Source organism: Podarcis cretensis, assembly GCF_951804945.1.
Source record: "Podarcis cretensis genome assembly, chromosome: 16".
Lineage (NCBI taxonomy): Eukaryota > Metazoa > Chordata > Lepidosauria > Squamata > Lacertidae > Podarcis > Podarcis cretensis.
In genome coordinates, this window is record NC_137186.1 from 15,430,294 (window position 1) to 15,455,684 (window position 25,391).

Consider the following 25,391-nt stretch of genomic DNA (forward strand, 5'->3'; position numbering starts at 1 on the left):
ACAGTGTCAGAAGACATTAGAGAGAATCTGACATCTCAAGCTTAATGGTTCATGGCACCTAATTATTTTAGGTGCTTGGGGGGCGGGAACAGGAGGAGGGCGTTGGCTGCATTTGGGTTTCTCTCTCCAGTCCTAATGCTTCGGAGGCTAACTGATTTGTTGCATCATTTGCAAAGGCCCCAGCAGAGGCATACCTGGGCTCCCTTGTGGCCTTGCTAAGAAGCTGCATTGGTGGCCCCTATGCCTTGCATCCTCCATAAGGAGATATATCTCTGCCACTGAAGCTGGGAGAGACCATGGGCCAGAAACTCCAAAAGTGTGCTTTTCAGCATCTTTCGCACTGCGCCAGTGACGTCCTTCGCAGCCACGGGTCTGCTGTGCTCTGCCTCTCCTCCTCCTCCTCCTCGATGGTTCATCTGCCTGCTTGCCCTCTGCTCACTGCTTTGTCTTCTGCCTCCTTCCTCCATTGCTTTCATTTTCTTCCTGCCACTCATGACCACTCTCTCCATCTTTCCTCCCTCTGCTCCGCTGGGTGTTCTGTTCACAATTCTAATAGTGCCATATACCAGCCACCGGATTCCTTTGCTGAGGCAGCCCTGTGTAGGAAAGTTTTTAAATGTGCAATGTTTTATTTTGTTTTCATATATGTTGGAAGCCACCCAGAATGGCTGGGGCAGCTCAGTCAGATGGGTGGAATATAATAATAATAATAATAATAATAATAATAATAATAATATTTCATCAGGGAAATGTTGGAGGTTATACTAACCAGGGGTCAGCAACCCTTTTCAGCCATGGGCCAATTCACCCTCCCTCAGACCATGTGGTGGGCCGGATTATATTCTGAAAAAAAATATGAACGAATTCCTATGCCCCACAAATAACCCAGAGATGCATTTTAAATAAAAGGACACATTCTACTCATGTAAAAACACGCTGATTCCCGGATCGTATGCAGGCCGGATTGAGAAGATGAATGGGCTGCATACGGCCCCCGGGCCTTAGGTTGCCTACCCCTGTACAGTGGTATTTCGGGTTAAGTACTTAATTCGTTCCGGAGGTCCGTTCTTAACCTGAAACTATTCTTAACCTGAAGCACCACTTTAGCTGATGGGGCTTCCTGCTGCCGCCGCGCCGCCGGAGCACGATTTCTATTCTCATCCTGAAGCAAAGTTCTTAACCCAAGGTACTATTTCTGGGTTAGTGGAGTCTGTTACCTGAAGGGTATGTAACCCGAGGTACCACTGTACTAACCGCTCCAAGCCAGATTGGAGAGGCATGGTTTTTGCGTGCCTCTCCCCCCGGGCCTGCACCCTTGGTGGAGGGCAACTTAGCCCCTAGGTATGCCGCTGGGTGCCAGAGAATTAGAGACATTTGTAGAGGATAAGGCTATCAACGGTTACTGAGCATGATGGCCATGTTCTCCTTCCAGTGTCGGAGGCAGTGAAGTGCTTCTGAATCCAGTCGCAGGGAATCGCAAGTAGGGAGCGTTGCTGTAGCACTCAGGTCCCGCTTGTGGGCATCCTAAAAGAGGCATCTGTGAGAAAGCGATGCTGGGCTAGACGGGCCCCAGCAGCCAGGGTCTTAGAATCATGGAATTAGAGAGTTGGAATAAAGAGAGCCCAAGGGCCATCTAGTCTAACCCCACCTCCGCAATGCTTGCGTTCTTCCCTCCGCGTTCGCAAATAAAACACGCAAATAAGACACAGTGCTGCGCACTGAAAAAAAATGTGTTACAAGCGAATAAATGATGCTTCCAGCCCCGGAGAAGGTATAAAAGCAAAGCACCAATGCAGGCGCAACGAGGCTCCTGGTCCTCAGCCCATCGCTGCATCCCAGCGCGCTTTAACGCTTTGATGCCAGTTTCCAATACCGCGCCAGTCACAAAGATGGAGTGCCCGTCCCGTTTGACAGCGAGGGCGCGTGCGCAGAGAGAGAGAGAGAGAGAGACGAGAGAGAGAGAGAGAGAGAGAGACTCCGGCATATACGTGACCCGGAAGAGGATCGCTCCGGCGGGGTCATGTGCAAAGGCTCTATCCAACTCACGGGCAGCTGAAAGGGGGCCGGTACCAGTTGCTGGAAGGGGGCGAATGGCCGGCGCGAGGAGAGGGGCTCGGCGCCCGGGTTCTCTTGGAGGGCGAGAGCCGACCCAGGTTTGCCGAGTGGCCGGAGGAGTCGGAGCTGCTGGGTTTACTATGCAAAAGGGAGGGGAGGGGAAATGGGGTGGGTGGGGGCTATGGGGTTTGCTCTCTCCGCCACCCCATAGGATTTAGTGCTGCAGGCTGGGTGACTCTGAACACGTGCAGAGTGCCAAGAGAAGCGGGAAATGTGAAGGTTCTGAGCGTTTTCTCGTTTCCCCCACATAAATTCTGGTGCCACAGGCTGGGTGCCTTTGAGCACGGGCAGAGTGCCAGGGGAAGGGGGGAATGCGAAGGTGCTGGACTTTGCCATTCCCCAAAATGTCTGGTGCTCCTGACTGGGTGCCTGCGAGCATGTACAGAGTGCCACCTTTCTTGGGCAAAGCCATTTGGATCTTTTCCCAAGGGCAGTGTGCTACTGGGGACGTGCAGGTTGTCTTTCTTTTCAGACGGGGTGGGCGGGCATGAAGGCTGAGTCCGTGTTCCTCACTCTACCCCTGCTGCAAAGTGCTGTCCTTTCTTCCTTTTTTATTATTAATTTTTTTTATCCTACAGAATATAAAGTATAATAAACATTGAATACTCTTTCTCTCTCTCTCTGAGTGTATTTACATCTCTTCCTGTTGTGTGTTGTTACCACTCTTTCTGTACCACTCTTTGATTTAAAATGCACAGGGCAAATTACAATTCATTAAATTGTCAGGGTGGGGGAAAACAATAAACCAGCAGTAACCAAGGAAGTGATGGCCATGACGGTAGGATTCTGGGTCTGTGAGGCACCCTTGGGTGAAGATGGAGTGCTGTCAAATATGTTGGGTGTAAGCCATGACCCTTAGATGAGTATTACTCATGAACTGGGAGCACTGCTGCCAGAGGCAGTATAGTCGCATCCATTCTTTAACAGTCATGGCTTCCTCCAAAAGAATCCTGGGAACTGTAGTTTATTAGAGGTGCTGGGAACTGCAGCTCTCCGATGGGGTCTCCTAGCAACTCTCAGCATCCTTAACAAACCACAGTTCCCAGGATTCTTTGGGGGAAGCCATGACTCTAAGATGTGGACGTGATCTATGCCCCTGAGCATGAGCACCAGTTGTGGGGATTGTGGGAAAGGCTATTTATTGGTGTTCTTGTGTCCTGGGCTTCCCAGAGGCATCTGTTTGGCCACTATGAGAACAGGGGGTTGGGACTATGTGGCTCTTTGGCCTGATCCAGTAGCCAAGCTTTCCTGATGTTCATTATTGTCCCGACAGCTGCCTGTCTGATCTCCTGAGACCCGGTTTGGGAACTAGTGCCAGATCCCAAAGTTCTCCAAGAGAACTTGATTACCTGGGCCATGACGAGCAACCTGGACATCTTTGTGGGCAACACCACCCTGATTGATGAGGAGGTCTACCAACTCTGGCTGGATGGCTACACGGGTAAGGCTGGACCCCTGTTTTTTGTTCTCTCATTCATTCACAGGTAGGGTGTAATGGTTTAAGTCACAGAGGTGGATAACCTTTTCCAGTCTGAGGGCCACATTCCCTTCTAGGCAGACTTCTGGGAGCCGCACGCCAGTGGTAGTCACAATACCTCCAGGGCCGCCTCTCTCCATATGAACTTACCTGGACCCTGAGATCATCTTCTGAGGCCTTTCTTCATGTGCCTTCTCCATGAGAGGTCTGGAGGGTGGCAAAACGAGAACGGGCCTTTTCTGTGACGGCTCCTCGCTTGTGAAATGCTCTCCCCAGGGAGGTTCTCCTGGTGCCTTCATTATGCGCCTTTAGGTACCAGGCAAAAAATGATCCTCTTTACCCAGGCCTTTGGCTGATTAACACCCAGTGCCTTTTAAAAATGTGTTGGGAGGGGGGTATTGGGTTCGGCTGGCTGACATTTTTTACCTGGCGCCTAACTATGTCTTCTTCTTTGGCGATCACTCGTAGCCGAGTAAAATTGTCTTCCATAATATAATGAAGGCAGCAGCTGAACCTCTCTGGGGATAGCATTCCACAAACGGGGAGTCACTGCAGAAAAGGCCCATTCAACGGAACAAAACAAAACAAAACAAAACAAAACATAAACCCTGGAGAGCCAGTGCAGACAATATGGAGCTAGATAGACTCATTGCTGTGCTCTGACATAAGGCAGCTTCCTATTGTCCTGAAGGAAAGTGGGAGCAGAGAGTCATGAAAGGGGTTATAAGCTGTATTTCGGGAATGGCGGCTCTCCAAGTGATTTGGGGCTACAGCTCCCTGACCCCTGGTCCTGCTGCTGTAAGTTGCAACCCCACTGCACCCAGAGGGGCATGACAGGCTTCCCCACCCCCTTCTGTGGATTTCACCCATCACATGTTTCTGGATACGGACACTTGCCTCCTGCCCCCGCAGTGAACGACGCGGTGACGCGCCGCATCCGCAGCGGGATCCTGGAGCAGACGGGGGCCACGGTTGACGTGCTCCAGAGCGACACCATGGACCACTACCGCACTTTCTACATGCTGGAGCGCCTCCTGCACTCGCCTCCCAAGCTGCTGAACCAGCTGCTCTTCCAGATCCCCCCTTGTCGCCAGACCATGCTGATCGAGAGGTGGGGCAGGGCAGCTGGCGAAGAAGCCAAGGGTGGCGTGGGCGAGGGGGCAGGGATGTTAAGGGGGAGCCAGAGGGGGGATTGGGGCAGAATTCTTGGTGGAGGATCCCTTGGGGGAAAGGCAAAGGTTGGAGGGTGAGGCAGGCGTATTCATACATCAGCATGGGTTGATTGATCGATTGAATTTCTATGCCACTTTTTTCTTCTTTTCTATTTTTCAATAAAGAATACAGTCAAACCTCGGTTGCTGAACGTAATCCGTTCTGGAAGCCCGTCTGGCTACCAAAATGTTTGACAACCGAGGCGCAGCTTCTGATGGGTTGCAGGAGCTTCCTGCACTCAAGCAGAAGCCGTGTCAGATGTTTGGCTTTCAAAATACATTCAAAAACCAGAACACTTACTTCCGGGTTTGTGGCATTCAGGAGCCGAAACGTTCCAAAACGGAGGCGTTCGGGAGCCGAGGTTTGACTGTGTGTGTGTGTGTGTGTGTGTATATGAATTTCTGTGCCACATCAAATGAATCCCGCAGTGGCTTACAAACAATAAATATCAATAACATGATACAACATCACCTGTGCAGCACAAACCATATAAAATAATTAACAAACCACCAATAAAACAATTACAATCTATGAAACGCTATTGACACAGCAGTTACTAATAATAAGCTGAGTCACAAGTACAGCAAAAGTCATAGGATTAACAGATCAATATGGTGTTTATCTATAAAGCAATATCAACGTTATTGACAAAACAGTAACTAAAAATGAGCTAAGCATCTCAGTTGCAGCAGAAGGTGTTTTAACAGATCCATATGGCATCTATAAAACAATATAGGGCAGCAGGGAATGATGGGAGTTGTAGTCTGGCTGTATCAGAGGGCCACAGGTACTAAGCTTACCTTCTGTTGTCTTGTCCTGTTCCTTGCCTGCCCCTTCTGGCGGCAGGTATTACGCCTTCGACGAGGCCTTTGTACGGGAGGTGCTGGGCAAAAAGCTCTCCAAAGGCACCAAGAAAGACCTGGACGACATCAGCGTCAAAACCGGGGTGACCCTCAAGAGTTGTCGGCGGCAGGTAATCTCTCGTCCCTTTGTGGGTGGCAGGGGAACCCCATGGAACACCTCTGACTCTTTTTCCAGGATGCCTGGGCAGGGTGGAAATAAAGGGGCACTGCCTGGGTGTCAGAAGTGTAGGAATGTCGCACAGGGCCCCTTTCCCCCAACCTGGCACCCTCCGGTTGTTCTGGACTACAACTCCAACCACCCGCTTTCTCAAAAGATTTATCAGAGGTTGCAAGTCCTGCGTTTCCCTTGGTGAGGCTGTTGAACCTATTTAAGCCTGTGGTGTCGATGAGGCCTGTCTGTTTCTGCTCTGTTTCAGTTTGACAATTTCAAGCGGGTCTTTAAGGCCGTGGAAGAGCTCCGTGGGTCTCTGGTGGAAAACATTCAGCAGCATTTCCTGCTCTCAGACCGGTTAGCCGGGTAAGGGGCAGCGGGAGGGCACTGTGCCCTGGGATTTTTGTTTGTTCGTTTCAGTATATTTAAATATATTATCTTCCGATCTCAGGGCAGGTAGCAAATCAGTTTATGTTCAGGCAACCTAAGAAATGTGTCTAAAATCAGCTGTACAAAACATCAGACATAACAACCTTCTATGGGGCCAGCCCAGCTCCTTACAGCAGCAGAGGCTAATGCTAGCCACTCAAAGGAGCCCCACAACATGGTTGTGTGAGGCCCTTGACTTGTCTAGGGTGTTCCACAAAAAAGGTTTATGGGGTGACAGGGAGGCAATGGCTGAGATTTAGTGGAGTGGCTTTCTTAGTAGCATTAAACCTCCCCATCATCTGTCCGTCCGCCCCACAGGGACTATGCAGCCATCGTTTTCTTCGCCAACAGCCGATTTGAGACAGGCAAAAAGAAGCTGCAGTACCTGACGTTTGAAGACTTTGCGTACTGTGCTGAGCAGATGATTCAGAACTGGACTTTGGGGGCGGTGGGTGAGTTTTGGACCCACGTAGCAAGATTCTCGTCCTCGCGTTTGTGAAGCGGAAACTGGCAAGTTACGCCATCTTTCCTTATATCCGTCTTGGAAAAGATTTGTGGTTTGTCTGGAGGGAGCTAAATTGTGGGTCCAGGCATGCCAAGTAGGATGGGGAATCCTTTTTGATCTTCATCTCCCTGCTCCCAGCCCCACCACACACACATGCTCGGCAGGTCTACTTTGCAAGGTCAGTGGGACCACCCACCTGTCAAAGTAGACCCCCGGGGGTCAGGAGGGAGATTGCTCCTAACTCCTCCTTCGTCATCTGACATGCAGGCAGCTCAATCCTGCTTCATCCAGCTGCACCGCTGTCTGGGGTCGTGGGTCTGAGTCCCACATTGGGCAAAAAGATTCCAGCATTTTAGGGGGTTGGATGAGATGATCCTTGGGGTCACTTCCAATGCTACAATTCTGTGACATCGCCTATGACATCAGGCTGCTGGGCATGGCTAGAGGGAAACAGTCTCACAGTCCGGCTGGAGAGGCCCAGCGGACTAAGTTCGGCCTTTGGGCCATCGATTCTCCACCGCCGTGCTAAACCAAAACGTGACTTAGCTCAGCAGCAGAAGGGCTGTAGAAAGAGCAAAATGTCTCCTCCCTGGGAGACCTGGGCATTTGTCCATTTGTGTCCAGCCTCTCTCTCCAAATGCCCTCTGTCTTGCCTTGGCAGATACAAACGTGGATGATATGGATGTTGACCTGGACAAGGAATTCTTGCAGGGCCTGAAGGAGCTAAAGATTCTGATTGCTGACAAAGACTTGTTAGATCTGCACAAGAGGTACCTCGGATGCAGCCTTAGCCAAGTGAGGTGGGGGCTGTTTGCAAAACAACCAGGACGTGGTTGGAGCAAAGGGGAATTTGGCACTTTGCCATTTGCCCTTTGAGGTTTCAGGGCTAGAGCCCGGGTTGTAGGGAGCCTAGATATTAGACTACAACTCCCATCAGCCACAACCAGCATGGCCAATGGCCAGGGACAATGGGAGTGCAGTAGCTTCTGGAGGGCCCCAGGAACCCCCACCCTGCTTCTAGAGCCTTAATCATAAGCCACCGTAAAATAAGACTTTTAAGGCCTTCTCTGACCTCTCCTCCTTATTCCCTCCCCATCCAGTTTGGTGTGCACAGCCTTGCGGGGAAAGATTTCTGTGTACAACGAGGTGGAAGCTAATTTCAAGGTATGGCATGGAGGGACCCTCACTGGGATACATTCTTTAGTTTCAGGACCCTCTTTCCAGCAGCTCCTCCCTCCCTCCAAGTGGCTGATACGAACTTTGCGCTTGATATTTGTTGGTGCACTTGGCCTGCTACTTCACTCCTGGCCATCAGAGGGGGCTGTTGTCCTTTGGAAAATCTCAATCCCGTAGACACAAACTGGGGTGGGGTGGTTTGGCAGCAGCATAAGAAGGCTCTCTTGTGACCCTTCTGTTAACCCTTGCAGAACCTCTCCCGAGCCCTGATCAACATTGCCTCAAAGCTCACCCACAGCAAAGATGTCCGTGACTTTTTTGTGGATCTGGTGGAGAAGGTAAGCCGTCTCCCCTCCCCTCCCCTCCCCATCTGAGCACCCCCTCCCACCAGTGGATCGTGCCTGAATCACTGGGGATGGAGGCTGGTATGTCAAAATAAAAAATCAAAAATCACCAATGAATTAAATGGTGATTAAATGTGTTTAGAGCCTAAGCATGCCTGCCACTTTTCAGAGTATAAGAAGGCAGGTCCCTGTCCCAAGGAGCTAGCAATTAGAAAAAAAATCATATAGGGATAAAAAAACAGAGGTGTGTGGGACAGGGGGCATGGCTGGGGAGGGGATGTGGGGAGGGTCCTGAGGGTCATGCAGAGAGACTTGGAGGCCCTCATTCGTTCCTCAGGCCTGAGGTCCTGTGAGATGTGCTGCCGCACTCTTGCCTTGACGCTTGTCATCTCCCATTGCAGTTTGTTGAGCCTTTTCGGTCGGACAAATGGAGCCCAAACGACGTGCGTCTCTTTCTGACACAGTACACGGCTTGTGCTCACACGCTGGATGCTTTCAGGTTTGTAGGAATGCCAGTGCCCAACCAGCTCCCATCACCTGGATTCTCCTCTGTTCCCTCCCTCCCCACTTTTGCCAATGAATTGTTTACTTGCACTAGTAAAGCCTTATATAATTGTCCTTTTCTTTGCCTTTATACTTGCCCTTCTTCCTGCAAAACAGCCCCCCTCCGTATTATTTTTTTTTTAAGGGGGAAAGATCCCACTCTCAGTCTTCCAGCAAAAACATTTTCTCCCTTTCTCAATGTTACGGAAAAATTCCGGGTGCTGAGTTTCCTTGCCACCCGGCTCGTCGGACAATGTCCGCGGGTCCTAGCGGAAAATGAGTTCAGCCGGAGACAGGAGCAATGAACGGAGATCCCAAGTTTATTGCGCAACAGGTTCAATAAATGGCATTGAACCCCGAGAGTGGGGCGACATAAACTTTTAAAGGTTCCCTCCAGGTCCCAGAATACAGTGCAGAAAACGTCACATATACATCATAAAGAGGTGGGGTTACACGGATCAGCAGTACAAGAAATTGGGTGGTGGTTTACACAAATCAAGGTGGGGGCTACAGAGATCAGCAGTATAATAAGGTAGGCAGAACAGAGATCAGCAGTATAATAAGGTAGGCAGAGCAGAGATCAGCAGTATAATAAGGTAGGCAGAACAGAGATCAGCAGTATAATAAGGTAGGCAGAGCAGAGATCAGCAGTATAATAAGGTAGGCAGAGCAGAGATCAGCAGTATAATAAGGTAGGCAGAGCAGAGATTGCCCGGAGTGGTAGAGATATGCATAAACGTTTCCTGAGTACAGGTGATGGCAAGACAATGGCAGAGCCATGCATCGCCCATTATCCGGTATTGTCCGGAGGAAGGGCTTGGCTGGACCATCCGACAGGATTAAGGTTTCCCTGAGTACGTGACCTGTCGGTTCGAGGATTATGGCGTCGAGGGTAGCATCATGGAGTCCGGAGGGAATCGAGTAGAATAACATTAAAATGGAGAAGATCGAAGCTTTGGCTGATTTTATATTATTTTCCGAAGTTTTCGGCTTCTTGCCGGTCAAGTGTATATTGTAAATTGAGAGCGGAAACAAATGGATACAATGTAACAGGAGTTTGACAGTTTTACGAGGTCGCTAGTTTCGGATCCATTGTTGTAGCAGTGGGGGGCCGTCAACACCTTGTCAGGAGGTTAAATGAGGCGTGCAAGAGCTCCCTGAGCTAGCTCCTGCAGGGGAATGCACGTTCCTGATTGGCTAAAACGCGGCCATTATGGTCAATGGGGAAACAGTATGATACGGTCTACTCATTAGAAATAGGGGAAACAAGGCTCAAGCGGAGGCTGTATATAGAAGGAAAGATATAAGGAAAAGATATTGTCTATAAAGTGGGGGGTATAGTGTGGTGCTTGTGCAACAGTGTGGGGGTTCAGGAGTCACGGCAGAGCTGGGTGCCACCGAGGTCATCGCCTCGGGCCCCGTAGTCACACGGAGGAGGGGTGAGGAAAGGTCCCCCCCCCCTCCTTCCGTATCAGTCCCCCATTCGGAGATAGATTTGCATTAAAGTTCTGTAAGAACTTGCAAATCCTTTCTCCGCACCCTATACCCCCGTGATTTCGTACTCCCCTTCCCCTAGGTGTCTCATTTGTACATATTCAGGGAATATAGAGGCACTGTGGGAGCGGGAATAAGCTCGGATAGGAAGAGGGGTGGATTGAGTAGGACAGCGGAGGAGAGAGCAACAAGGAGAGACACAGTGTATAGTACAGCAGAGCATTGAGGCACAAAGGATAATAATAAGGGCAGTGAGCAGTATCACCTTGAGTAACTGTCGGAGCCATCCGAGCTTAGGCAACCATCCCCACAAGTCTATGTCGGATAGACCCTCATGTCGTATCTCATTTAGTTTTCCTGCCAGCTCGTGGATATTGTTCAAATGTCCGGTAATATTCAAAGTCTGATCAGTCACATATGTACAACACTCAGTGCCTATTAGGGCACAGGTCCCTCCTTGACTGGACAGGAGAAAGTCCGTCGCAATCCTGGTCTGCAAACTAAGTTGTCTCACCTCTGACAGCTCCGACATCAGAGAGTCGGTGATTTGGGTTGCCTCTTGCATGAATTTCAGAAGGATGTCGGTAAGCCGGAGGATGTCCACATGATTAGAGCCGGCCCCATAGGCAGGGAAGAGTGCCCGACCGACAGTCTCTCCGTTGGCGGCGACATCGGATAAGTCCGACAGTCCTTTTTGTTCTCTTTTATTTCTCTGCCTCCCAGGGGGTAGGTGTGGGACTACTCTAATGCCGGGGACAATGTATCCTACGAAGCAAGATCCTGACATATGAGGGCTTACCCAGGTATATGCGCGATGGCCACATACCCAAAACAGGCCGCTGAGGTAAGACTCCATCCTCCCGGAGGCAAAAGCTTGGAGCAACATGGAGTCGGTGGGCTGAGGTAGCCAAGTAGGTGGGTGTCCGATGACAGTGGCCCAAGCAAGGGTGAGATTTTGGAAGGTGTGGGACCCAGTCACATCGGTAAGAGTGACGTGACCAGTGGGCAAAAGTTCCAAGTTGGAGGGGCAGGTACTGGACCCAATGAAAGTTCCCTCTCCTGTGAAAATGCGGCAAAGGGGCCCTTTTGTAGAGCCAGTGAGGTAGAGGTATTGGTGGGTCAAATTCAAGGCCGTTAAATTCCAAGAGGTGACATCTCCGGATCGGAACTGTTCAGTGGTCACGGGTACAGGAACAAGGGGGAGACTTTGTTGGAGGTGGCTGGGTGCATGTGCGCATATCCAGCATTCAGGATAGGGTGCCTCTTTAGCCACCTGGCCCAAGAGTTTGATGTAAGAGTTCTGTTCCCAAGAGGAGAGGAGGTCTTTTCCTGGGAGAGAGGGATCGTTGCCGAGCTGACGGGGTGCCGTGCCGAGTGGATGAAGAGGGTCCGTGGTATTAAGGAGTCGCCTATCCTTGGCTACGCCCCCGCATCTCAAAGGTCCAACGTGATCCCAAGTGGGAGAGCGTGAGGGATGTACCGGATGATACCATCCTTCTAAATATTCTGCCCCTCTCCAGTCGTGGACGACTCCAAGATTCCAGAGGCAACAGAACCCTCTCAAGCAAAGTCCTTGTAGTTGGGGTTTCTGGGGTTCTGGAGTCATGGAGACACATTGGAACCCGAAAATTAGGTTGTCAGAGGGGTCTGTTGTGTCGGTGTAGGACGATGTGGCCCCCCTTTTTGTGACTTCAGTCCAATTTGGGTTCCTTGAGACTTCTCCGTTGCTATAAAGAAAATGGGTCCCGTTCTTACAACTAAGGCGGTAGTAGGAGCGGTCAAGGGTGACTGTTGCCGACCCAATCCGGTGTAGGCGTCCATCTCTGATGAAAAGTTCCCAGTACTCGTTGCCAGTTAATCGGGGCACAAGGGAATGGCGTAGCAATGTCCGAGACTCAGGGAGGCAGAAATCAAAGTCCCCCATTCGGTCCGGGTTTGACTTCCCGCCGGTTTCGACTCGATGGTAGCCTAAAAGGTGGTAATCCGTAGTTAATCCGGTGCAATGGTCCGTTGGTGTGACTGAGGATTGAGTCAAAGTCCCGTAATCAAGGAAGAGGAAGAAGAAATACATGATCGGAGTCTGGGGACAGCAAGGCATGATCGAGGAGAAGAAATTATAAAGTGTGCTAATCACGGAGTCGTCAGGGCGTGTCGTCAAAGAAGCTGTTATCGAAGGTACGCTGTCAAAGACGCTGTCAAAGCGAGCTGTCAAGCGCGCTGTCAGAGGTGTACTGTCAAAGGCGCTCTGTCAGAGGAGCCGTCAAAGCTAGCTGTCAAGGCGCGCTGTCAAAGGCGCGCTGTCAAAGGCGTGCTGTCAAAGGAGCTGTCAAAGGCGGTGTCCAAGCAGCTGTCAGAGGAGCTGTCAAAAGAGCTGTCAAAGGCGCGCTGTCAAAGGCGCGCTGTCAAAGGAGCTGTCAAAGGCGCGCTGTCGAAGGCGTGCTGTCAGAGGCGTGCTGTCAGAGGAGCTGTCAAAGCTAGCTGTCAAAGGCGCGCTGTCAAAGGCGCGCTGTCAAAGGAGCTGTCAAAGGCGCGCTGTCAGAGGAGCTGTCAAAGCTAGCTGTCAAAGGCGCGCTGTCAAAGGCGCGCTGTCAAAGGAGCTGCCAAAGGCGCTGTCCAAGCAGCTGTCAGAGGAGCTGTCAATAGAGCTGTCAAAGGCGCGCTGTCAAAGGCGCGCTGTCAAAGGAGCTGTCAAAGGCGCGCTGTCAAAGGCGCGCTTTAAGCGTAGTTTGATGGCCGTGGGATCTGGGATGATCTCAGACGTCCAGATGGGTGGATCTGTGCTCGATCCGGTCTGTTGGGCCCGATTCTGGCCCCGGTCTGCTGGTCCGGTCTGTTGGGCCCGATTCTGGCCCCGATCTGCTGGTCCGGTCTGTTGGGCCCGATTCTGGCCCCGATCTGCTGGTCCGGTCTGTTGGGCCCGATTCTGGCCCCGATCTGCTGGTCCGGTCTGTTGGTCGTCGTTGTCGTCGATATATGAGGTTGGTGGAGTAGGAGGGGTCGAAAAAGTGAAGTCCTCGCCGAGGTCTCCCTCCGTCTCTTGAGGGGGGGGCGTCGACTTACACCTGGTATGGTGTAACCATGAGTGCTTCTCACCTATTTTCACGGCGGTTGGCGATGTGAGGAGAATTTGGTAGGGACCTTCCCACGCTGGCTGAAGGAGTGCCCTCTGATAGACTTTGACAAGGATCCAATCGCCTGGTTTGAAGGAGTGTGCCTGGACGTCGGTGGGTAGATTTTGTCCTTCGATGGCCGCGTAGTGGTGGAGACGTTGAAGCTGTGTCTGGAGCTGAATGACATAATTAGTGAGTTCTGCTTCCCCCAGTTCAAGTTCTGAGAGGGGAAACAGAGTGTTGTAAATGGGAGGGGGTCTCCCAAATAGGAGTTCGTATGGGGATAGTTTCAATGGTCCAGTTGGGGCACTTCGTATGTTATGGAGAACTAGTGGAAGGGCATTTACCCATTTTAGTCCAGTGAGTTTGCAGAGCTTTCCTAGTTGTGTTTTGATTTCTTGGTTCATGCGCTCTACTTGGCCGGAAGATTGTGGGTGATAGGGCGTATGAAGGTCCCATTTTATTTGTAAGGCCTTGGCCACTAATTGTACTATTTGAGCGGTGAAATGAGTTCCTCTGTCACTGTCTAGTCGACGGGGAACCCCAAATCGGGGAATAATGTCGTGTAGGAGGGCTCTGGCCACTACAGAGGCGGTAGGTTTTCTACAGGGGAATCCCTCTACCCAGGAGGAGAGTTTATCCACTATGATCAGAGCGTGTTTGAAACCCTGACAGTGCGGTAAGTCAATAAAATCCAGCTGTAGACTTTCAAAGGGAACGAATGCCCACAGTCTGGCTCCTGGTGGTGCTCTAGGTTGTCGTTTGGGATTAAAGGAGCTACAGGTAACACAGTTCTTTGACGCTGCTGTGGCCGCTACCGCAAGTCCAGGAGCGTACCAGGATCTTTTAACGTGCTCTATCAGTCTCCCTTTTCCCCAGTGTGTACGTTGATGGAGGACCCTCACCAATTTTGGAACCCAAGCTTTTGGAAGGACAGTCCTTCCGTCGGGGAGAGTCCAAACGTCATTTTGTTCGATCGCACCCACAGAACGCCAGAGAGTCTTTTCCTCCTCGGGGGCTTCTTTGTAAATTTGTGTGGGATCAATATGAAGTGGGATTTGTAAGGCTTGAAATTCCGATTCATTGTTTGGGAGGCGGAGCGCGGCTGATTGGGCTGCCTTATCAGCTCGCCTGTTACCCCTTGAGACGGGGTCTCTACCCCGGGTATGCGCTTTGCAATGGACTACTGCGATTGCGGTAGGTAGATGGATAGCGGTCAGTAGTCTCTCTACTAAAGCGGAATGTGAAATTTTGGAGCCTGCAGCGGTTAAGAAGCCTCTTTGTAACCAGATCTGGCCAGTTGTATGGACTAATCCGAAACAGTACTTACTGTCCGTGTAGATTGTAGTTCGCTTGCCTTCACTGATCTCGCAGGCCCGTATGAGCGCTATTAGTTCTGCAGCTTGGGCGCTATATTGTGGGTTTATCGGATTTGATTCTATTACTTCGAAGTCGGTGACTACAGCATATCCTGTTTTCCTTTCCCCGTCCACAACCTTTGAACTGCCGTCTGTATAAAGTATTAAATCTGGGTTTTCTAATGGTAGGTGGTCTAGGTCTTCTCTGGGTTTCTCGGCTTGACGGACTATGGTGGCGCAGTCATGGTGTGGGGTTCCATCATCAGGGAGAGGGAGGAGGGTGGCTGGGTTGAGGGAGTTAACCCTCTTTATAGTGACATTTGATGGGGTCAATAGAAGGGCCTCATACTTGTTTAATCGAGAGTTTGAAAAGTGATGGCTGCCTCTGAGGGTTAATAGGGTGGAGACGGAATGGGGCACATGGATGATGATTTCATGTCCCAGAACCGTTTCCTGAGCCTTTTCGAGGAGGACCGCTGCGGCAGCTATGGCTCTTAGGCAGCTTACTGCGCCTTTCGCGGTGGTGTCTAATTGAAGACTGTAATATGCTATAGGTCTCTCTTGGTCTCGGAAAGACTGTGTCAATACCCCAGAAGCTACTCCCATTTGCTCATGGATAAACAAGTTAAATGGGATCCTGTAGTCGGGTAAGCCTAGCGCAGGGGCAGATCTTAGTTCTCGCTTTAAACGTTCAAAAGATTTGTATGCGTCTTCCTCCCAAACTAGGGTGTCTGGATGATCTTGGCGGGTCATAGCGGAGAGGGGTTTTGTTATTTCGCTGTATCCCGCGATCCAGGCTCTGCAGAAGCCAGCCATACCTAAAAATCCCCGAAGTTGTCGTTTAGTTTTTGGAAGGGGAATCTTAGTGACTGCTTCTATTCTATCGGTCGCTAAGCTTCGGGTGCCTACTCCTAGGATATGCCCGAGGTACTTTACTTCTTGCTTGCAGTATTGCAACTTTTTTGGTGACACCTTATGTCCTTTTCTGGCTAGTTCTGCAAGGAGATGTTTGGTGTCTATCTTACATGCTTCCTCATTGGTGGAACAGAGAAGGAGGTCATCCACGTAAAGCAAGAGGGTGGAGTTTGCAGGGAGCTGGACATCCTGTAAATCTTGGTGCAAGATGGCCGAAAATATTGCAGGTGATTCCACGTATCCCTGGGGTAACCTCGTCCAGGTTAATTGACTGGGTCCCCAGGTAAAGGCGAAAAGAAATTGGCTGGCTGGGTCCAGGGGGATACTAAAGAAGGCGGAGCACAAGTCTGCGGCAGTGTACCATTTGGTTTCTGCTGGAATGGCGTTCAAGAGGGAATTGGGATTGCCGACTACTGGATGGCGGGGTATTACAAATTGATTCACCAGTCTCAGATCCTGGACAAAACGGTACCGGACTGGGGCCCCTTCTGTCGATGGTTTCTTTACTGGAAGTACTGGGGTATTGCAAGGGGATGCGCAAGGGACTAGGATGCCCTTCTCGAGGAAGTCCTCTATCATAGGAGTTAGTCCCTCTATGGCTTCTTTAGGTAGGGGATATTGCTTTGTGCACGGAAAGGGTAGGTCTGTTCTATAGACGATTTTGACTGGAGCTGCCGACAACAAAAGACCTACTGAAGTTGACTCAGTGCCCCATAGAGAAGAGGGCAATTCATTTTCCAGTTCTGGAGGGAGTTCCGGGAACTGCCTGTCTGTTTTGGCCTCTTCAATTATTCCCTGGAAGGCGGGGATGGATTCCTCTGGCATATGTAAGTAGATGCCTTCCTCAGAACATTTAATGGTGGCATTTAATTTGCAAAGTAGGTCCCTTCCTAAGAGGTTCACCGGGCTGTTGGTTAAGAGGAAGGTATGTTCCGCTAGTAGGGGTCCGAGGGTAACTTTAGTCGGACGCGATAGCGGGCAAGTGCGGGGTATCCCATCCAGACCCATGACTTTTCTGGTCTCCGGACTTGGTTCCAGGTGGCTATCCGTTAAGGTGGAGTAAGTGGCTCCTGTGTCCAATAAACATTGATATGGATGGCCATCTATCTCAATGGTACAGAATGGTTCTTCGGAGGATAACGTTAAGATTGGGCAGATAGTTTGGGTTTGGTTGGGATCCCCTTCTAATTGTCAATAACTCCCTTGATCGTCCGGAGGGGGTTGGTTAGGGGGGTGTAAGGGAGGTGCTGTAGCGTTGGCCCACGGGCGGGGGGATATAGTGATCGCGGGCATTTGAGCCTTTGGTCCTGGTAAGGGTCTTTGGGTTTGAGCAGGTATAGTTGGAGGTGGCGGTGGTTTGTGGGGGGCAGAGGCTGGCTGAGGGTTGTAAGTGATGGGCGGTGGGTTTCCATATCCATAGGTTGCATTTGGATGTGGTGTCCCGTAGATCGTGTTATTGAGGTACGGGCAAAACCGCCTAATGTGGCCTTCTTCTTGGCAATAAAAGCATCCGGTGGTGGTAGGTCCCCAAGGCCTATGGGGATTGGGATTGGGGTTTCCTCCTCCTCGGATTCCCCTCCCTCGGTTGAAGCCCCTGCCCCTACTAGGGTTTAACTCCATACTAAGGGCTAGGACTTGTTCGGTTTCAGGTTTGGGGTCCCTTTTCTTCCTCTCATCTCGTGAGTTATAGACTGATTTAGCGATGGAGAGGATTTCGCTGATACTTTTCCCATCGTATCCTATCTGTAAATTTAAGGCTTTTCTAATATCGGGACAGGCTTGATCTTTAAAGAAGCCTTTCACTATGACTTCGTGCTGAGAGTTCTCTGGATCAATTCCTCCCCAGGTCTTAATGGCGGATACAAGTCTCGTATAGTAATCGGACGGGTGTTCATTTGCTCCTTGTAGCACAGTCTGGACTTTCGTCCAGTTAACGGTGCGTTGTCCGGCGGCCTTGATGCCGTCTAAGATTGCCTTTTTAAACAAATTTAAGCACCAGATTCCGTTTGTGGTATTATAATCCCATGTCGGTTCGGTGCGCAAGCATTGGGCTGTGAGCGCCGCTAACCCTACCGGGCGTCCTGTCTGATAATCCGGGAGTTCAATCATTTCTCCGGCTTTGGCTAAAATATCTGCCTTCTCAGCCTCGTTGAAAAGTGCGTTCAGGAGAACGTGAACGTCTGGCCAGGTCGGCTTATGGGTTGAAAATATTGCGCTGACCTGACGGTGACATTTATCTGGGTCGTCCCTCAATGATGGCATTTGGTTCGACCAAGTTACCAGGTCTGCCGTATAGAATGGTTGGTGGGTATATATCATTCGGGGGGCTCCGTCCGGCTGCAACGGTGGGATTGGCAGAGCCCTTAAGGGCATCTGGACGGCCGTAGAGTCCAATTGCCTGGACGTCCCTGGGGTCTCTTCGGGTCTTTCTAAAGGGAGTGAGGTTCCTAGGGTAGCATTTTGTACCTCCCTGGCTAAGGAGTTGATGTTTTCCGTGATAGCATTCTGTATCTCCCTTGCTCGTGTCAAAGGGCTGATGTTCTCTGAGGTCGTACCCTGAACTTCTCTAGCCGGTGGGAGGGAGCTAAGGTTTTCCGAGGTAGCATTTTGCATTCCTTTGGCTCGTTGCCTAGTTATGATTTGACTCCCCCCCCCCGTGCCCCTTGTTCCTCTGCCTCTTCGCTGTTATCATTATCCTGGTCATCACTTGGGGCGGGTGGAACAGTTTGTCTGTAGTAAAAGGGGATAAGCGTTTGTTCCACGGAGTCGTCTATAGGGTGTCCTTCGTAAGGGGGGGGCAGAGGAGACCTCCCATGATTTAGGATGGGCAGTTGGTAGGTCGCTCCTCCCTTTGCAACGTGGAGCAGTCCTCGGACGGCTTCGAAAGCGGCTAAATACCCTAGTTGACGGGGTTTTTCTTCCATCAAGTAGTTTCTTAGATGCCTCAGGCGGTCTTCATTAAAGGAGCCCCCTGTTGGCCACCGTAACTCGGGCTTTGCAGAGGCAGTCCCGGCCGGCCAGGTTTCTTTACATAGATCTTCTAATTTCTGCTTCGACAGCAAGTTGTGCCCGGGGATAGACTTCCAATAAGAGATGACGAATTCAAGAGGGGAGTCGGGGTCCCTCTGGGATTCAGATGGCTTCCTTGAAGCCTTCTTCCCGGAGTGAGCCCGCTCATGTTTAGAAGCTTGGGTACCCATTTTATTCACGCGTGTCTGGGTAAAGAGAGGGAGAGGGGGTCGTTAGGGTTTATTTGGGTCTTGGGGATTATCAACAGTTTCCTAACGGGGTTTGAGAGCTCTTTCTACTTATTTCCTATTCTCTTCCTTTCCTACTTCTTCTTCAATTTCCTGGGGTTTCCTTTCCACTCTGCCAAGTCCCACCCAGTCCTCCCTGGACTATCCCTCCTGGCAACCTCCTACCTATCGTCACAAACTTGGGAAAAGGGGGCCCTACTGAACGCCCGCGCCGTGCGGTGCCAGATCGGGTGGTCCCTTGATAGAGTTTTGAACGGAAAATCCCCCTTGCTTTCGGAAGCGGGCTCACGCACGATTCACGTGTTACGTGGCCCGACCGGTGCGGCTGGGATTGATACAGAAAGTCAGACCCCTTCCTGCCCCCTCCGTAAGGGCGCTCGGGAAGTTCGGAAGAAGAATTCCAGACCCTTGCTTCAACTGAGAGAGTCCGTTGCGGGGAGTCGGCTATCTTTTCAAGCCGGGTCTCTCCGTCTTATTTTCGGACCCCCAATTGGTGCAGCTGACTGGAGGGTTTGAGAGGAGAAAGAGATAGAGCTCAGAACCCCCTTTTGGGTTGAGCAGTGGTCCCCGTTCTCTCTCGCGACGGACCAAGGGAAAAGGTAAGAAGGATCGATAGAGAGGAGGGCAGAGAATTCAGTTGCCAGGAGATTCCACCCCCTTACCACCAGTGCACTGGGTTTCTCTACTATACTCACGCGTCTTCAACGTTGATCCCGGGATCGATGAATATGCCGGCCGGATTCCCTTTGCTCCTGGGCTGAACCCTGGGACGTTCGATTACCGCCCGGAAGATGGCCGGGGGTCCTAAGGATCTTCCCAGGCAAAACGGCCTGGTGCCGGCTGAAGATTTCGGGGCCCCCGGTCAGCAACACGGGAGAACCGCCCTGCCCCACGTTGGGCGCCAAATGTTACGGAAAAATTCCGGGTGCTGAGTTTCCTTGCCACCCGGCTCGTCGGACAATGTCCGCGGGTCCTAGCGGAAAATGAGTTCAGCCGGAGACAGGAGCAATGAACGGAGATCCCAAGTTTATTGCGCAACAGGTTCAATAAATGGCATTGAACCCCGAGAGTGGGGCGACATAAACTTTTAAAGGTTCCCTCCAGGTCCCAGAATACAGTGCAGAAAACGTCACATATACATCATAAAGAGGTGGGGTTACACGGATCAGCAGTACAAGAAATTGGGTGGTGGTTTACACAAATCAAGGTGGGGGCTACAGAGATCAGCAGTATAATAAGGTAGGCAGAACAGAGATCAGCAGTATAATAAGGTAGGCAGAGCAGAGATCAGCAGTATAATAAGGTAGGCAGAACAGAGATCAGCAGTATAATAAGGTAGGCAGAGCAGAGATCAGCAGTATAATAAGGTAGGCAGAGCAGAGATCAGCAGTATAATAAGGTAGGCAGAGCAGAGATTGCCCGGAGTGGTAGAGATATGCATAAACGTTTCCTGAGTACAGGTGATGGCAAGACAATGGCAGAGCCATGCATCGCCCATTATCCGGTATTGTCCGGAGGAAGGGCTTGGCTGGACCATCCGACAGGATTAAGGTTTCCCTGAGTACGTGACCTGTCGGTTCGAGGATTATGGCGTCGAGGGTAGCATCATGGAGTCCGGAGGGAATCGAGTAGAATAACATTAAAATGGAGAAGATCGAAGCTTTGGCTGATTTTATATTATTTTCCGAAGTTTTCGGCTTCTTGCCGGTCAAGTGTATATTGTAAATTGAGAGCGGAAACAAATGGATACAATGTAACAGGAGTTTGACAGTTTTACGAGGTCGCTAGTTTCGGATCCATTGTTGTAGCAGTGGGGGGCCGTCAACACCTTGTCAGGAGGTTAAATGAGGCGTGCAAGAGCTCCCTGAGCTAGCTCCTGCAGGGGAATGCACGTTCCTGATTGGCTAAAACGCGGCCATTATGGTCAAATCAAATCAAATCAAATCAAAACTTTATTAGCAAAGCCAACAGGCCACAGCTAGACAAGAATTAAAAATAAAAATAAAAATAAGAATAAAAAGAAGAAAAGAACAGGCAAAAGGGGGTCCGTCAGATGAACAAGTCTGTCACTCAGATGGTGGCCCTCAATTTCACAGCTCTCTCGATGTACCTCGCGACCTTCTCTGTTATCTGACTATCCGTATCAGATAAGAGAAAATACAGTGTAATGTCTGGTGAACGGCCGGGGTTGGAGAGAATAAGTGGAGTAATAATCTCATTCCTTAGGTCTTTGTAAATAGGGCAAGATAGAAGGACATGGGACACTGTTTCCGTGTTACCATCTCCACATGGGCAGAGTCGTTTTTCAAATGGAGTCTTTTGGTAACGACCTTCGAGTACGGCAGAAGGAAGAACATCCCATCTAGCCAATGTAAAGGCACGTCTGTATTTTGGGATGGTTAATTTAGACAAATATGAGGCTGGGGAGTCAAAATGAGAAGGGGGAAAGTAGGTATACCATGGGCACAGTTTCTTTAAGATGGTCAGGTTGTTTTGCCGTTCAATGTCTTTCAGGCGCTGGCCAATTAGACTCTTTGCTTTAATGAGGCCCATTGATAGTAGGGACTGTGAATGCAAACCGCATGTAAGGAGTTTTTGATGCACAGTTTTGAACCACTTGCTTTTGTGAGAATCTTGCATTACTAGAGGCAGTAGACCAGGTGGGTTTAGATTAAGACGAAGCCAGTAGTTGAATGTTCTTTGCCAAGTCTGAGTTTCTACAGATGGAAGGCAGGCCTCGAGTCGTAATGCTGCGTTTGGAACACAGGGGGGGACGCCGAATATCTGCCTTAGAAATTTAGACTGAACAGTTTCAAGACTGGAGCAGTGGTTCCCCGTCCAGATTTGTGCCCCATACAGTAACTGCGCCAAAGGTTTTGCTTGAAAAACTTCAAGGGCTGCTGGGATGTATCTGCCCCCCTTTGTGTAAAAGAAGCGGGACAGCATCTTAATACTTTGAGCTGCTTTTTCTTTGGCACATTTTTGATGGACATCCCAGGACCCGGTCGACTGGAACACGATACCCAGATATTTGAAGGCTTTAACCTGTTCAATTGTCTGGTTATCCATCCTCCAGCTGTACTGTCTGTGTTTCCTTGCAAAAACCATAGTTTTGGTTTTCTGATAGTTTATTGCCAGTTGCTCTCTCCTACAGTATGCTGAAAATTCACCTATGAGCCTATTTAAGCCTATTCTTGTTCGAGATAGGAGTATCGCATCATCAGCATACAAAAGTACTGATATTGATTTGTCAGCCAGTTTGGGGGCGTGGAAGTCCGGAGATGACAAACAGTTAACCATATCATTGATGTAAAAGTTAAATAGAACTGGGGCCAGGATGCAACCTTGCTTGACCCCCTTGCTGACAGGAACTGGTCCTATAAGATGGCCATTTAACGAAGTTCTTACATGCAGCACCGTGTCTTTATATAGACAGCTGATCAGGAATAATAGTCTTTTGTCTATACTTGATGTGCTCAATTTATCCCAGAGTCTTGCACGTGGAATTGAATCGAAGGCAGCCTTTAGATCGATAAAGGCTGCATATAGCACCCCGCGGGATTTTTTGGCATATTTATCAATTAAATAGGCTAGGGTGAAGCAGTGGTCTATGGTGGATCTGCCTTGCCTGAAACCCGCTTGCTCTTCCGCTAGAATAGCTTCAGTTTCCAGCCAGCTAGTTAGCTTAATATAAAGATGTTTCGGCCATTATGGTCAATGGGGAAACAGTATGATACGGTCTACTCATTAGAAATAGGGGAAACAAGGCTCAAGCGGAGGCTGTATATAGAAGGAAAGATATAAGGAAAAGATATTGTCTATAAAGTGGGGGGTATAGTGTGGTGCTTGTGCAACAGTGTGGGGGTTCAGGAGTCACGGCAGAGCTGGGTGCCACCGAGGTCATCGCCTCGGGCCCCGTAGTCACACGGAGGAGGGGTGAGGAAAGGTCCCCCCCCCCCCTCCTTCCGTATCATCACACAGGATCGCTTCCAAATAAGTTGTATTTAAAGCAGGTCCACTGACACGAATTAAGCTAGCCATGTCCATTAATTTCAACCGGTCTACTCTATAAGTAGGGCTAACTTTTGCAAAAGACCCAGACCTTTTGAGTAAAACTGTGGGATCTGCTAACACAAGATAACCACCAGCTTGGACAGCTTTAAAGAGCTGTTCAGAAAGATGCTTAGGAGATTGAGGTAATTTTAATCCATATTAGTATTTTAACTATTGTATGTTTTAAAAGTAGTGTTGTGATTTTTCCCCCTTGCATTTTACTGCTTCAACTTTTGTAAACCGCTTTGAGGGTGTTTAATTTTTTGTAGTATTCTTTTTTTACAACCAAACAGTGTATAAATTTTATGAAATAAATAAACAATAAAAGCTCAGACAAGTTGCTGGAAGGCAAGGTAATGCGCTAACTGCAGGATCACTGTGCCAGTATCACTGAATACCAGTTATTGGGAGGCAAGAGTGGGAGAGGGCTGTTGTCCTCCTCTCATAAGACAAGCCCTGATGGATCAGGCCCATTGCCCATCTAATCCAGCATCCTTGTTCTCATTCTGGACAATAGATGCCAATGGGACGCTTGAAAGCAGGACCTGTGTGCCACGGCGACTCTCCTCAGCAATCGCTAGAAACTTAACAGTCTCCAACAGTGGAGGGGAGAACATAGCCATTGTGGCTGGTAGCCACAGATTAGCAGCCTTCTGTTCCATGAATTTGCCAAATCCCTTCTTAAAGCCATCCAAGATGGCGGCCATCAGGTCATGTTGTCCCGCCATCTGGTTAACCTCTTTCCCCCTCCCCTTCTCCTGCAGGCATCAAGCTCTTTGGGAAAGATACATGGGGACGCTGAAAGCTTGCCTTCTGAAGATGTACCACGACTGAGCTCTGCACTTAGTTCTTTATTTTTTTTGGGGGGGGGGGGGGAGGAAATCACCTTTAGGTGCAACAAGTTCCAGGCAAGAGAGAACCCGGAGCCCTTCTGCAGGGGAGACGCTTGCTGGCTGCAGCTGTCCTGCACAGACACACACAGTTGTGTGTCCACACACGGCGCGACCACCAAGTGTCACTCTTTTCTCTCTACATCTTCAGCAATTAAGGGTTAAAACTGTTGTTGGCGTTGAGAAATAAAGGAGGAGTCCTCACAGATGTTGCTTGATTTGTCTGATTCTGGATGGCCTGACTGTAAATAGGCCCCACGGCAAATCTATCTATTTTTCCTTCTCTTGTTTTCTTGTTTTCCCCATGTTGAGTTACGTTCTCCATGTTTCCACAACCATTTGCAATATTTAGTTGCAAACTGTTCGCTAGCATTATGATGTAACTTTCTCCTCATCTCCAATGTTTGTATGCAATTCTGCCAAACCCCCACATTTTTGCAAAGCGATTTTTTTGCTAATATAATACAGTTGCCGGGTTTTGGTTTTTATTTTCATGAACCCATGCACGCTTTCCCTCAGTCAGTGCATTTTTTATACACATAACTTGTCTGGACATTGCAAAATTTGGAGAGGTGCAGATTTCAAAGGCTGCCTGTGTTTCGCTTCTCATATAGTTTTGGAAAGTGGAGGATTGGATAGGTTCACCTTTTAAATGTAAACTGAATCATAGTCCCTCTCCCCGACTCCCACATTTCCTACTTAAGAGCATTTGATCTGAGGTAGCTTGAATTTTCTCTTCAGCACATCAAACCGGTGTGCATCTTTAGTACATAGGAAGCTGCCCAGAGCCAGACGCTTGGTGCATGTAGCTCAGTGCTGTGAACCCATGGGGCAGGGGGCAGATGCCTCCTTCTAGACCTTTCCTCCTGGCCTTTGGGACTCTCCCCAAGCCACCTTGTGTCCAGTGTGGCATAATGGTTATAGAGTGTTGGGCTAGGACCTGGGAGAGGCGGCTTCAAATCCTTTCTCAGCCATGAAGCTTGCTGGGTGACCTTGGGCCAGTCACTGCCTCTCAGACTAATCTACCTCACAAGGTGGTTGTGAAGACGAAATGGGGAGGAGGAGAACGATATGCACCACCTTGAGGTCCTTGGAAGATAAAGGTGATATATAAATGCAATAAATAAAATATTAATGACTCGTTTATGCCTGCATGGGGGGAATAGAGTGCTGTGTGTGAAACTGACCTACTGTACGTAGGTAAATTTGCCTGTTTTTCCCCCTTTGTCCCTGGTGGGTTCTGACTACTCTTCCTCCCCCCCCCCCCCCAATTTTTCAAATTAATTTTCCAAATTTATAACAAACCTATCAACAAATAAGAAAAGAAAACATCAAAAAACAAGCAAGCAAACATAAATCCTAACTGTAATAATTCCACTTTTGTTAACATTGTTGGGTGACTTCCTCAAATCCCCCTGGCTGAATTTCCATATATATCATTGTAGCAGTTTTCCAAAACTATTTTCCCCTAAAATTTACTTAATCAATTAACCTCTTTT

The 25,391-nt window shown here is 49.7% G+C and overlaps 1 protein-coding gene across 1 annotated transcript; it reads left to right on the top strand.

Moving 5' to 3' along the window:
* The first annotated feature begins 1,993 nt into the window (after positions 1-1,993).
* FIBP (FGF1 intracellular binding protein) lies at positions 1,994-24,098 on the top strand. Its single transcript, XM_079957644.1, has 11 exons — positions 1,994-2,153; positions 3,389-3,556; positions 4,505-4,703; positions 5,651-5,777; positions 6,084-6,184; positions 6,566-6,699; positions 7,414-7,522; positions 7,853-7,916; positions 8,180-8,266; positions 8,674-8,771; positions 23,767-24,098. Exons 2-11 carry the CDS (start codon positions 3,472-3,474, stop codon positions 23,834-23,836), a joined length of 1,074 nt encoding a protein of 357 aa, XP_079813770.1. The 5' UTR covers positions 1,994-2,153; positions 3,389-3,471; the 3' UTR covers positions 23,837-24,098.
* The last annotated feature ends 1,293 nt before the right edge of the window (positions 24,099-25,391 follow it).

What these genes read in the sequence shown, in the direction of transcription:
- FIBP (XM_079957644.1), top strand. Translation starts at nt 3,472, where the DNA reads ATGACGAGCAACCTGGACATCTTTGTGGGCAACACCACCCTGATTGAT. An exon ending in CTGGACTTTGGGGGCGGTGG is followed by an intron (nt 6,700 to 7,413) that starts GTGAGTTTTGGA and finishes TTGCCTTGGCAG; the next exon opens with ATACAAACGTGGATGATATG. An exon ending in TTGTTAGATCTGCACAAGAG is followed by an intron (nt 7,523 to 7,852) that starts GTACCTCGGATG and finishes CTCCCCATCCAG; the next exon opens with TTTGGTGTGCACAGCCTTGC.